Raw genomic sequence first — 12,793 nt, forward strand, 5'->3', positions numbered from 1 at the left:
GGCTGGAACTGTGATCTTGCAGAAACAGGCTCATGGCAAGCCCAGCTTTCAGCTCAGCTCATGAAAGTGCTTAAATAAGCAGATTTGCAGCTCACACGTGCTTACAACACTGTCATGGCTCTAGAGAGCTCAGTAAGCATCTGTCTGGGAGCACAGAGCAGGCCCCACCAGCTCAGCCTGGAACACTGCAGCCAGTGTTGACAAATCAGACACCAGATGAGACACCAGAAAACTTTTATACAAGTTTTTAATACAAAATTCAACAAAAATATATATAATCAGGCATTTTATGCAATGCATACATTCTTTATATCTGCAGGTACAGATAAATAACAGAAGGCAAAACCAAGTATTTTGCTTATCTTTGGCCATTAACCAATAATCACCCCCAAATAGATATTATAGGGTTAAAGGATAATAACTGAGTCTGTTAATGTCTCTCATTACAGACACAGTATCAGGCAATAATACAGTAGTCAGATTTTCAGAAATGTAAGGAAATGGTTCTCTAACACTGCCCAATACTGAAATTTCACCTGGTTTGCTGCTATGGAGCATAAGGCCTTCAGCTGACACGGGTTACATTGGATACTCTGCAACCCTTTTAACCTCCTGCTCTTCCTCACACTGCCCTCTACAAAGCCACTCTGTACCTCCTCACAAATAAACTAGCACAAAGTCTGACCTGGGGGCAGCTTCCTGGACCCCAACCAATGTACAGAAGGAAGCTTAACTGCTCTGAAAGTCAATAGTTTTCCTACCTCAGTGTGCCAGAACAGCTGTCCTTCCACTTACAGCTCAGATGCATCATGGCTCTACCAAAGCAATATATACATGAGACACATGAAAAATCATACAAGCAATTCTTAAAGGTACATTGATAACATGTAGCAGCTTATGTCTATATATGTACATGTTTTCACAGTTATATTTTAGAAAATTGAGAACACCAGGAATACTTCTACTGTGTTTTCTATAAATAGTAAAAAAATTACCTGTCAGGCATTTTGATAAAATAGTATTTAGGTTATCACTTTAAATAGCTCTTGAAAACCTGTAGAGTTTTAAGCTTAAAGGCTGTACAGTTTGAGGATTCTGTAAAGTGTTTGTAGCCAGTTTCAGCAGCTGGGCCACCTCCCAGTTGTTGGTTTCCTTGTCAAATAACTCAGATCTGGTAACAAAGGAACTCGAGCACTTTGCAGGGGATGGGCAGGTTCCTGACCTGGCTGGTGGGCATCACCCTGCGGATGGCCATGCGACAGAGGTGCTGCAGGCTGGACACCTGCCTCGGGGTGGCCCAGAAGTACACACTGCCATCCTGGGTCCTGCAAAACCCCAAACCCTCAGGTTAGTGCAGGGGAACCAGCTCAGCCTGGACCCCACAGACCCTCAGGTTAGTGCAGGGGAACCAGCTCAGCCTGGACCCCACAGACCCTCAGGTTAGTGCAGGGGAACCAGCTCAGCCTGGACCCCACAGACCCTCAGGTTAGTGCAGGGGAACCAGCTCAACACACACACACACAAACACACACACACACACACACACTAGGAGGGGACTTGCTGGTGCCCAGTTCCAGCTGCTCCAGTTTTATTTTTTGATTTATTTATTTGATTTACTCCAGTTCCTATTTTAAGCTACAGCAGCACAATAAGCAACTTGTCTGTGCAACAGGAGCATATCTCCCAGCAGCTGTGCCACCTGACACAGCAACTGCCCTCGGCTATCTGATGGGCTTCTTCCAATTCTCATGTTTTGGGTCTCTCACATATTTATTTTTAAAGATAAGAAATGAGTTTATCAGCTGATTGATTTTACTGCTATTCCAGGCATGTTTAAACAAACCAGTACCAGTCAGAAGCACCAGGCTGCAAGTCACAACCGAAATTTTTCAGAACACTGAGCCACTGTTTTCTATCTCTTGCGTTACCCTCATATTTCAAAAAGGAAAAATCTGTACTTGCCCTGCAGCCAGAACACTGCCATCAGTAGAGAAAGTACAGCAGAGCCCATTGTTGAGAGGTGCAACTTGTACAGGGTATTCTTCATCAATTCTCCAGAACCTCACCATCCTGAGGGGCAAGGACAGGGAGTTACAGAGCAGCTTGTTCTCTGTGCAGGCTGGTTTCCCCGTGCTGCACAGGGAAGCCCAGGAGCACAGCTGGGCTGGCAGGGCAGGGGCAGGGCCCCGGGCACACTCACCTGTCGTCAGCCAGGCTGGCCACGTGCAGCCCGTCGTGGCTGAAGGACACCGCGCGCACCCAGCGGTCGTTGGCGCCGCCCGCGAAGATGGGCGTGGGCGGGGGGAACAGGTGCCTGCAGGACAGACAGACACCTCAGGGACACCTCAGGGACACCTGTGCGGCTGGGCAGGGCTCAGCTGTGACAAACAGTGTTTAACCAGCTCACCACACACTGGGGCTGAACTGCTGCGTGCTCTTCAGCCGTCTTTAACAGCTTAGGACACGTTAAAATTAAAACACCTCTGATGTAACTTCTCCCCCAGATGGAAGAACAACCTCCAGCCTCTGCCACTTTAGCATCTCCATCAGCCACTGCTCATTTCCAAGCCTGCTCTGGGAGAAAGTTCCCAGGTTTGAGTGCTTTGCTTACCCGAGCTCCCTAAGGGCCACTCCAGTGTGCGGATCCCAGACACAGACTCGAGTATCGTAGGATGCAGTAGCCAGTAATGCTCCATCAGGAGAGAACTCACAAGCTACAACATCATTGTGATGGCCTTCCAGCTTCCGTAACATGGAGTATTTATCCATATCCCAGAGGAAAACCTGCAAGTAAATGAGCTGATGTTATAGCTCTGCCCACAGAGGCGACGAAGCATTTAATTTGTTTCTTAAGTATAGCTAGTCTTATTTAGGATTATATTAAAATCAGGTATTATGAATTACTACAATTAAGAAATATGCTCAGTGTCATACTCAGATTAAAATCAAGTTGTTTTTTTTTTAAATAATTAAAGCAGACATGCAAGTTCTAACTCAAATTTGTTAAATGTTATTAACAAAATAAGCCAAAATATAAGATAAAGGCAACACAATTTAACCATGTAGCTTACTGAAATTCATGTATTATAAAACTATTTTATTAAAATATTCAGAAATAAATAGGGTTAAACTCTACAATCCCCTCTTTTCAGTAACTACCAAAATTTTAAGAAATATACAGACAGAAAATGTAAGGTTAACATATTGTTACTCCAGTGGCATCCCTTTGAGTTTAAGATCACTTGTTTACAATTGCTTGGATCACCAACGTCAGCCTAGGAAGAGAAACAGATACTGCAAGCAAAAAGAATTTTCACAGCCAAAAGTTATGTCTTTGGCAAAACAACAGGGAAGTCTAACCACATTATAAGAAAGAATTTAAGCATTTAAAATCAAGTCAACAGTAACAAACAACATTAATATTACAATTTACCCTAATTGCACAGTGTATTAGAAGAATTCATAGAATATTACAGTATTTTACATGCGGTCGTACATTATTTATAATCAAAATAAGGACTGTGCAAAATTACTTAATAGGAACTATCCACATACTGCAACATGGTTTTATAGGAATATAAGTCTTTAGCAAAAGCTGTTATGTCGTCCCTCAAAGAGCTCATTAGCAGCCTTGATTTTTCCCTTGACAGTTTTACTGCACAGGTTAAATTCTGACATCTTGGATAAATTTACATTTGACCAAACCAAACTCAGCCTTAGTGCCTCCCACGCTGCCTAACTCCGCACCATTTTACAATCAGTTACAAACACCTTCACTAACTTTTCCAAGGAGACCCCAACATTCCATAAAACTGGAAACTAAGTTTGAGGAGTCAGCGTGTTTCACTGCTGTGAAAATTATTAAAAAAAAAAAAACCAGAAAAAAAACAAAACAAAAAAAAAAAAAAAAAAAAAGCAAGCAAGCAAACAGACAGTGGACATGGAGCAGCACCTGCGTACGTACAGGACCCCTTGCAGCCGAGGGCAAGGTTACTTCGTCCTACGGTACAGACGGTACAGCTCGCCGGGCTGGCGGCCAGAGCTGCCACTCTCTGCCCGCCAACACCACTGTGCTCCTCAGAGTGGTGCCAGCTTAACTCAATCACACCAATATTGCTGCCACCACCTGTGACAGGGAAAGCAAGAAGCTTATGGAAAACACACAGCCTCGAGACAGCAATGTACACATCCCCCTCTGCTCCAGCAGAGCCAAACCCCAGAGCTCTCGCCGAGGTGAGCACTCCCACAGTGATGGCCAGTGCCTGAGCTGGGCCTGTGGAGGCTCACTACACTGCCTGCAGAGCCCTGAACCAGGCTGAGCTCCCCTTTCTGCTCTGCCCTAACTCGTCAGTGCCAGGAGCAGCTTATGGCATACATGCATCACCTGCACTGCTTTCAGTTCTCCAGCAGGGCATTAGGATGGAAGCAAAGCCAGTGTGCTCCTCTTCCCTCTAGCTCTTAGCACCACTGCCATTGGCACGGGAAAACAGGGAGGAACGTTTTTGTTCAGCAGGAGGTGCCCTGACCGGCTCAGACTTTGTGAAGTCTTTCTCATTGAGCACAAAATAGGAGGACAAAATCAAAACCAAAATACTTTTATGCACCAATCTATGTGTCTTTTAACACTGGCAGCTTTAGAGGTCTTTGTTTTATGCCATGACCCTGTGCAGACCTATTTCTCCACACTTACAGCCTCTTCAACTAAAAGCAGTGCAAGTTCCATTCACAAATCAGGGTCTCAATGCACCATTTGCCAGTTTAATTTCATGCACTTTCACATCATCATCAAACATTAGAAGTTCATGACACCGAGCACAAGCTTAATGTTACTTAGATTTAAAATGATTATGCACACAATTCAGGAGAATTAAGGAACAAGAAACTCTGACACATACTGCTTTACTAGCTCCAACAGAACAGAGGATGGAGGAGTCTGGAGAGAATGCACAGCCATACACCCAGTTCGGATGGCCTCTCAGCACCTTCATCATGTTTCCTAAACAGAAATAATTGCTGTAAGAATTGCTTAAATATTACAAAATTCAGATGGTTTTCCAAATTAGTTACTGCTTCGTGAAATTTTATATCATTTTCCCAAACTTCTTGCAGAGCCATTCTACACAGAAATAAACCCCCTGGGATGCAGCCTCTACTTACATGTCCCTATTCAGAAAGGTCACTCCATGCACTCTTAGCCCAATGCCTGCTCCTGCCTCCAGGGTTCAGACAGACAGGGCACTCCAAGGGGGTGCAGAGTGAGTGACTGAAGAATTCCAAGTGCAGAGTGAGTGACTAACAGAACACGCAGCTTTTGAGCAATCCTGACCAAAGTGAGTCCAGAGCAATAAAAGGGGCGAGTACAGATACTCAGAGATGTTAGAGCAGATAAAGTCCAGACATTACCATCATCCTTCAGGTCCCACACTCGCAGGGTTTTGTCTCTGGATGCAGACACAAGAATCAGGCTGCCATCAGGGGCAAAGGTTAAATCTCTGACAACTTCTGTGTGGTCCATCAGGTTAAGAAGGAGTTTTCCTGTTCCATGAGAACACCACAATTTAGCATGAAGGACTACTGTACTTAGATCAGTTGCTTTATGGATACAAACATTGAATATAAAATTACAGCATGTAAAGACAATTTTCTTTGTAGAAATGCTGCCTACAATGAGCAGCACACGGATCCTTTCACTCTCCCAAAATCTATATACTAGAAGCTCAGAAATAAGGCAAGACTTGTCTTTTGATAGACATACCTGTTCTAAGCTTCAATTTAAAAGGACAAATTACTCATTTTTTTTCTTAACAAGAGTTCTCTCCAACCCAGCAGCTACGCTACCAGCAAAACTGAAAGTCCCTAAGTTCAGATTCAGTCTTTTTGAGTAATGTGTTTTCCTTTTAAAAAAATAAGAGATCCTCATCAATATAAACCAGCAATTTCATGCTTTTAAAGTATGGTGAAACTAGGAAGACTACTGAGTAAACAACCAATGTACGTATGCACACATTTAATTATTTAGTATCTGCCATGTCTCACATCTCAAAGCATGACCTGCCTCTCTTGTTCCTCTGGCAGTTTTTCCTTCCTTCTGTTTGCAGGAGCTCATGCTTTTTTAATAGTTTTGAATTTGTATTGAAGCTGAGGTCGCAGTTACAATTCTGTAACCAGTTCCTGGTGTGTACTAACAAGCAGCGAGCTGGCAGCTGAGCGTGACGAGGCTCTCGGGGCCAGGGTGGCAGGGCTGGGGTGTCCTGGCCTGGATGCTCCCCACGTGTCCCTGCACTGGGGTCCGGGGTGCCCCGAGCTCACCTGTGTAGACATCCCAGATCTTGATGCGGCCGTTGCTGAGGCCGGTGGCGAGCAGCAGCTGCTCCTGGCCGAACCTGAAGCGGTGCCACTCGATGTTGACGCAGCGGCTCTGCTTGTCGGGCACCGAGGAGCCGAAGGCCAGGCCCCAGACGATGTCCCCGCAGTCGATGACGTGCTCGCAGGGCCTGCTCCTGGGGCTGCTGTCGCTGCCCTGCCGCGCGCCCGCCGCCTCCGCGCCATTCTTGGTGCCGTGCAGGAGGCTGCGAGCACAGCACAGCGCAGCTCGGGTTATTCCCCAAACAAACCTCCCTTCGCTGCCCTTATACTGTAAAACTATCAAAATGCTTCTTTTCTTATAGCTGAGAAAAACTGCCAGCACCTGGAAACCTTCCAACACAAAAGAATACTAATATTCTGTATACAGTTTTACTTCCGCAGAGAGCAAGACGCTAATTTCACCTACTGCAAAACCCAACAGTTTTGAAGTATTTACAGAAAATGAGCTGTAAAAATTTCTAGGATTTTCTGATAAATGAGAGAAGTTTCCTTCAATTCCCTTACACGTAAAGAAAAGAAATACTGAAAAGTATCTCTCTGAAAAGAGATACTGATGTCCAGCACATGGAAAACAATTAACCACCCCCAAAAGGGGGAAAAAACAGATCAGAGAAATGTAACCAGCTACAGAACTGCAGTGGCTGGCTTGCAACTTCACTAACATGCAACCTGCCAGTGCCAACAAAATGTGTGTTTTGGAACTCCACTTGCATTCTGACAAGGATGATAAGGAAAGAGGTCTGCCCTTAAGCAAATTCCCAAAAGGTAAAACCAAACAGCACTGTGATAGGAAGTGTAAAGGGCCAGATCTGCCCAAATCTCTAAATTCCCTTTTCAATCTAACTTCCTCTTATTTTAGAGTGTCTGAATTGATTAAGAAGCCACTCCTCCATAAGCTTTGTGAGGTTGCAATAGTTCCTCATGCTGGCCATGCAGGCAGAGACAGAACAGCTGTTATTTTAAGGAATTAATTTTTCCCCGGGGTGTCAAAGCCTAGAAGACCAAATCACGCATTTTAATTGATTTGAGGTCAATTTTAAACCCTGCTGTTTTTCAGGCACACCAAAAGCCACAGCGGTCTGTCTTACAAGTTGTTGAGGCACTGCGCCCAGGGGACCAGCTTCACTACGCGGTGTCCCTGTGACCACGCCAGGTACGAGCCATCGGGAGCGAACGCGACCGTCCAGTTCTCGCGGCCGCACTTCTTGTCGAAGGGAGACGTGGGGGCCAGGAGCTCTCCGACCGTGCGCGCCCGAGCTGGGAGGCAGAGGAGACCCGTGACAGGGCGATCCGAGCAGCATCGGCCTTTCACCGACTGCTCGGGCACCCCGCCTCACCTGCTTTGGTTCATTAACGCCACCGGGAGGGGCCCGGTGTCACCGTGCAACCCAGCGGGACGAGCCCCTGCAGGGAAGGCGCGGTGCTGAATGCGCTGCTCGCACCGAGAGCCGAGCCACAGCCGGCACGGAACGGGCAAACGGCCGGGAAAGGCTCCGTGTGCCGGGACGGGCTCCGTGTGCCCCAATGGCCCCGAGTCCCCGCAATGGCCCCGTGTGCTCGGATCCCGCCCGTTCCCCGCGGGCAGCCCCGAGCGCGCTGCTCTGCGCTGCGGGATGGGCTGAGCGCCCGCCCGCCCCCGCCCGAGCCCCGGCCGATCCCGGTTCAGGCCGCGCTGTCCCCGCCGAGCCCGCCCGTCTCCCCCCCGCCGCTCACCGATGAGCTTCTCGTTGACACTCGGGGGAAAGCTGGCCATGGACGGGCGGCCTGAGGAGCGACGGGACTGCCACGGAGCGGGACGGGCGGGCGCGGGTGGAAAAGATGGCGGCGGCGGGCGGCGGGGCGGGGCGGGAGCGGAGCGCCGGCGGGGCCGGGCCGGGCTGGGGGAGCGGCTCGGAGCGGCTCTGCCCCGAGCGGCTCTGCCCGCCCCGCTCTGCCCTGCCCGGCCTCTCCGGTCCCGGCTCTGCCCCGAGCGGCTCTGCCCGCCCCGCTCTGCGCTGCCCGGCCTCCCGGGTCCCTGCCCTGCCCTGCCCGACCTCTCCGGTCCCGGCTCTGCCCCGAGCGGCTCTGCCCGCCCCGCTCTGCGCTGCCCTGCCCGACCTCTCCGGTCCCGGCTCTGCCCCGAGCGGCTCTGCCAGCCCCGCTCTGCCCTGCCCGGCCTCCCGGGTCCCTGCTCTGCCCTGCTCTGCTCTCTCCTCCCCTCCCGCCCCCGCTCCTTTCCCCGTTCCCGGTTCTCAGGCTGACCCCCGGTCTATACACGGTCCTCTCGCCGTGCCCCTCCCTGCTTAGCGGGCTGCAGCAGTCTCCTACTCTTCAGTGTTATTTTCTATACGTGTGCGGTTCAGCGTTTCAGTCCAGCAACACCCGGTTTATGACAAAATTTTGAATTTGATGTTGGTGAAGTTGTTCACGAAGAACTTGGAAAAAGAGACCCTGCGAGCACCTCATTCTCTGTGATTTTTTATCAACATCTCCGCACATCCCTCTCGTCTTCCTTCCTCGTACCTCCTTTCTGCTTTTGCATATCTAAATTCTGTCCCTTTTCTCGACAAAGTGACCGTTCCTTGCTCTACGGACTTCAGAGAAGGGCCCAGCAGGATAATGAACTGAAGATAATATCTGTGGTTTCATTCCAAAGCAGTGGCCTCACTGGCAGAAACACTGCAATAGCCATGGCATCAGCTATTCAGCTGTAGCAAGAGCCAGGAATTACCCCAGTGTGAGCAAGGCCAGCAATGCATTTTTAAAGTTATGCAGTGATACAATGTCAAAGGAAGGAGCAGGGAGAAGTCTGGAATGTTTTTGGTGATGTGAACACTAGCTCGGATTAGTGCTGGTTTGTATAAACTCCCCCAGCACTCATTTGCAAGAGCACAATCCTGCTCCTGCTCCATCCATCCCCCGCTGCCAGCCGAGGGAAGAGCCCTGGGCAGCTCTCTGCAGCTAATCCCTGGACACCTCCTTGCAGCAAGGCAGACTTGCAGCCACTCAATATTGTGAAATGCTGCTGGGAATTGCTCATGGGTTGTGAATGTTTGAGCTGACTCATGTAAGGATTCTCTGGAGGGTCGAGCCCCGCTCAGAGCCAGCACTAACTGCTCGCCCTTGGGGCTCTTACAGAGCCAACTGCAGCTTGGGGTTACTCAGCTCCGCAGGGCTCTTACCACACTGATGCCTTGCTCAGGTTTTTTTCCCCTCCAATCCATATTTTGTGCATTATGGACACAAAGGCAAAAAGGGATATGTGAAACGCCAGGGGTTTGCAAGCTTGTTAGAAATTGTTTGGTGTCACAGGCTGTCCTGGGGACATTGGTATCACCTTTGTTCAGAGGGCTGGAAGGGCCCTTGTCCTTGTGTCTGAAGCCAGAGTGGCAGGGTGAAAAGCTGAGTTCTGTCTGCAAGCTGCCAACTCATCCCCTCTGCTCAGTACAGTCTATCTGTCTGAAATTCTCTAAACTTGAGAAGATAAAGAAGCCACACTTTCCTTCCTTGGGATTCTTGTTGTGTTTATTTTCCTTGCAAGTGGCGCATGCAGAGTGATTTTTCAGGTGATTTTTCAGTTCTTCCTGGGTGAGGTGTAGCTGTGGGATCCAGGGTGTCACACCCCAGGCTGTCACGTACTGCCAGGGTCTGCAGTGGGTGACTCAGACTGATCTGTGGGTGTTCTATTCCCTTCCTTTGGGGATGCAGCTGCCAAACCTGTGCAGGGCTGCTCGGCTTGCAGGGAAGCTCACAACCTTGGTGCCATCTTTCTCCATCAAGTCTTTGCTCTTTGCAATAAGCTTTCAACAAGTGAAAGGGCTTTTGTCCTTTTTGCCGGTCTTGGAAATACCTTAATGGATCCCAGCTATGCAGCTTTTCCCCGGGCTTCTGGAGCACCAGGATCTGCTGATTACACATTCCTGTATTCAATATTCTATATTCTGTAGCGGTGAATTCAGTTCTACCCATTTCCTTTGCTTTGTCTTCTCTTTTTAAGGCCCACAAGTTATGTTCTCCTCCTCACAGCTGTCATTCTGTAAAGCACTCCTGGCAAATTAGGAACATTTAGGGCCAGTCACACTTAAGTCTGAGGCAGGTCATCTGTGCAGTAGTGCTTGCCATTAAAAATTATGCTATTTTTAGTCTACACTGTTAATAATTCACAAGCTCCTATTTGTTTTAAGAACCTCCTGGGGATGGAGAAAGTTCAGCCTCAGGTTGTGGAGGCAGAAGAAAAGGTGAAAGGAAAAAGCAGAATGGAAGAAAGGAGGAGATGGCAAAGAAGGTTGAGGAGGAGAAGGGCTTGTAGTGAAGTGAATGGTGATCAGCAGAGGATTGAGACAGAAAGTGCTGCCAATGATCCTTGTGGGTTCCTTCCAATTCAGGACATTCTGGGGTTCTGTGATCTCAGAGAGGTCCAAGTGACAGTTGCCCTCAAGCTGAAGGGTTAAAAAACTCAACATACAAGTAAAGCAACAGCCCAGCCCTGCAAGTGCATGAGACCTTGCAGGAGGCATTGCCAGCTCTTGGTCTGTAAATGCCTTCTCAGAACTCTCAGCATCTTTGCCCCTGGGTGTCTCCTGCCTCCCTTGCTGCAGTTGTTCTGCCATGAGGTGCTGCTGGGCCTGGCCCTGGTTCTTTCAGCTGTTGCTTCATGTCAGGTACCTGCTGCTGTGTGCCAGGTGCCTTCGAGCAGTATTGGCACCACTGTGGCCCCGGAGAGTTTAAACAGACAAGGCAAACAGCAGCTGGGAGGAGGAACAGGGACGAGGCCACTTTCTCAGGGTCATCATGGAGCAGCCAGGAGCATAATTGTGTGATTTTCCCACAGGCACCAGATAAGGCTGTCTCCCTTCCTGGAATTCTGGGCTGTCATTTCTCTCCCCTGTTTTATCAGTTTCTCTCTGACTTATTTACCACTTCTTCTTGTGGAGAATTTTAGGTGATTCTAAATTGATGCACATCTGGTACTTAAGGGGTTAATTTGTAAAGGTCTGCTAGAAGAGTGTGCAGTGGAAAAGCTGCACAGATGGAATATCAGACTATGGGAATTTTTTTCTCTGCGTTCTTTTGGTCTCGTTGGGATTTTGTAATTTTCAGAGCACGTCTTTGGTAATAATGACTAGAGCAGATGGCTCAGTGTGTGTGGGGAATTCAGTGCTTCCATGATGAGTAGCTGCTCTGAAATAACGGAGGCAGAAGTTTGGGGTTATTCCTTTTAGATTCAAACCATCCCTTCTCTGTAAGTCAGCCATGGGTGCCTCATAAGGGAGCTGCTTTCAGAAATATCTGTGCTAAATTTACCCTCCGAGGGCACAGGAGGTCTTATCCCAGATGGCTGAAGTGGCACTGGGAGTTTTGAGCTGCCCTAAACAAGGATAGGGGAGAAGGAGGCTCTGCAAGTACTGAGGAGCCAAGTGCTCAATTCTCCTGGTCCCATCAGCACTGGCCAGAACAGGCTGGGATTGGGGAGCTGCTGTAAGACCAGAGGAATTCAAAGCAGTCACATAACAAGGCAGAAAAAGGGCTGTGTCTTGGCCAGCTCTGAGTGTACAGATCACAAGACAGCAGAGAATGTTCTGAATTGTTCCAAACCCAAATGCTTTTGTATTTATAGGAAATATTTACCTTTATTTAAAAAAAAAATATCTGACTCAAGGCAGAACTTTGTGGTGGTTGCTGCTAACCTGGGGTATAAGCAGTAATGAACTGCTGAACGTGTTCACAATGGAAATAATATTTTTGGTTGTTTTATTTTGTTTGGTTTTAAAAATGTTTTGGCATTGGACTATCAGGATTGTGCAAACAGAGGGAAGAATCAATGGCGTGAAGGGTGTCAGGGTAAATGTCAATAAATCATCTATAAATTCAATTTATAGAAAAACAGGTTGCATTTAACAGGAGAAACGAATGGGATAGACTCCCTAGATTCTGCAGAGCAGATCAAGAGGATAATGAGGAGAGAAGTCAGCATGCTGGGGAATTGCAGGGCTGTGTGTGGCAGCTTCTGCCTGGAAACAGCCGAGGCTGCATTCCTGCTGCGGGGAGTTGGGAAAGAGCAGCTTGCTTCTAGATAAAGAGTGTTTGCTCACACATCAAACAGCTCCAGGGGGGCCTGAGCTGGTGTTGAACTGAGCTTGAAAATATTTGGGTGGCTTGTGTCCAGCCCTGTTGCTACAGGGAGCACATGCAGAGGGCTACAGAGGAGGTGCAGAGCCTGAGAGGATTAGACATTCATTGAAAGTGGAGCAGATTTCTCCTAGTCCCCATTTTTGGGTTGTAAAAATGCTGTAAATAGGTGTAAGAGTGGGGAGAGAGCCTGGACCCTTCCCTTGTGTGGCACCCTGAGGAAGTGTGGCCGTGCTTGCTCAGTGTGTGCAGGGTGAGGCTGGTGTGGAGCCCTTCATGGGGACACCCAGGCAGACACGGGGAGGGAGCCTTCAGCAGA

The 12,793-nt window shown here is 48.4% G+C and overlaps 1 protein-coding gene across 1 annotated transcript; it reads right to left on the reverse strand.

The window, feature by feature from the left end:
• Positions 1 to 230: 230 nt before the first annotated feature.
• On the reverse strand, positions 231 to 8,219 carry WSB1 (WD repeat and SOCS box containing 1). The gene is made up of 9 exons (XM_079325313.1): positions 8,080 to 8,219; positions 7,455 to 7,623; positions 6,310 to 6,569; positions 5,404 to 5,535; positions 4,896 to 4,996; positions 2,612 to 2,784; positions 2,201 to 2,314; positions 1,963 to 2,070; positions 231 to 1,325 (listed from the first exon to the last, which is right to left on the reverse strand). The coding sequence occupies exons 1-9, from the start codon at positions 8,117 to 8,119 to the stop codon at positions 1,166 to 1,168; spliced, it is 1,257 nt and encodes a 418-aa protein (XP_079181439.1). The 5' UTR covers positions 8,120 to 8,219; the 3' UTR covers positions 231 to 1,165.
• Between the last annotated feature and the right edge of the window lie 4,574 nt (positions 8,220 to 12,793).

The sequence above is a fragment of the Erithacus rubecula genome (genome assembly GCF_903797595.1).
Source record: "Erithacus rubecula genome assembly, chromosome: 22".
NCBI lineage: Eukaryota > Metazoa > Chordata > Aves > Passeriformes > Muscicapidae > Erithacus > Erithacus rubecula.

What these genes read in the sequence shown, in the direction of transcription:
- WSB1 (XM_079325313.1), bottom strand. Translation starts at nt 8,119, where the DNA reads ATGGCCAGCTTTCCCCCGAGTGTCAACGAGAAGCTCATCG. An exon ending in GATCTGGGATGTCTACACAG is followed by an intron (nt 5,536 to 6,309) that starts GTGAGCTCGGGG and finishes CTCATGGAACAG; the next exon opens with GAAAACTCCTTCTTAACCTG. An exon ending in GTGGGACCTGAAGGATGATG is followed by an intron (nt 4,997 to 5,403) that starts GTAATGTCTGGA and finishes ATTTCTGTTTAG; the next exon opens with GAAACATGATGAAGGTGCTG.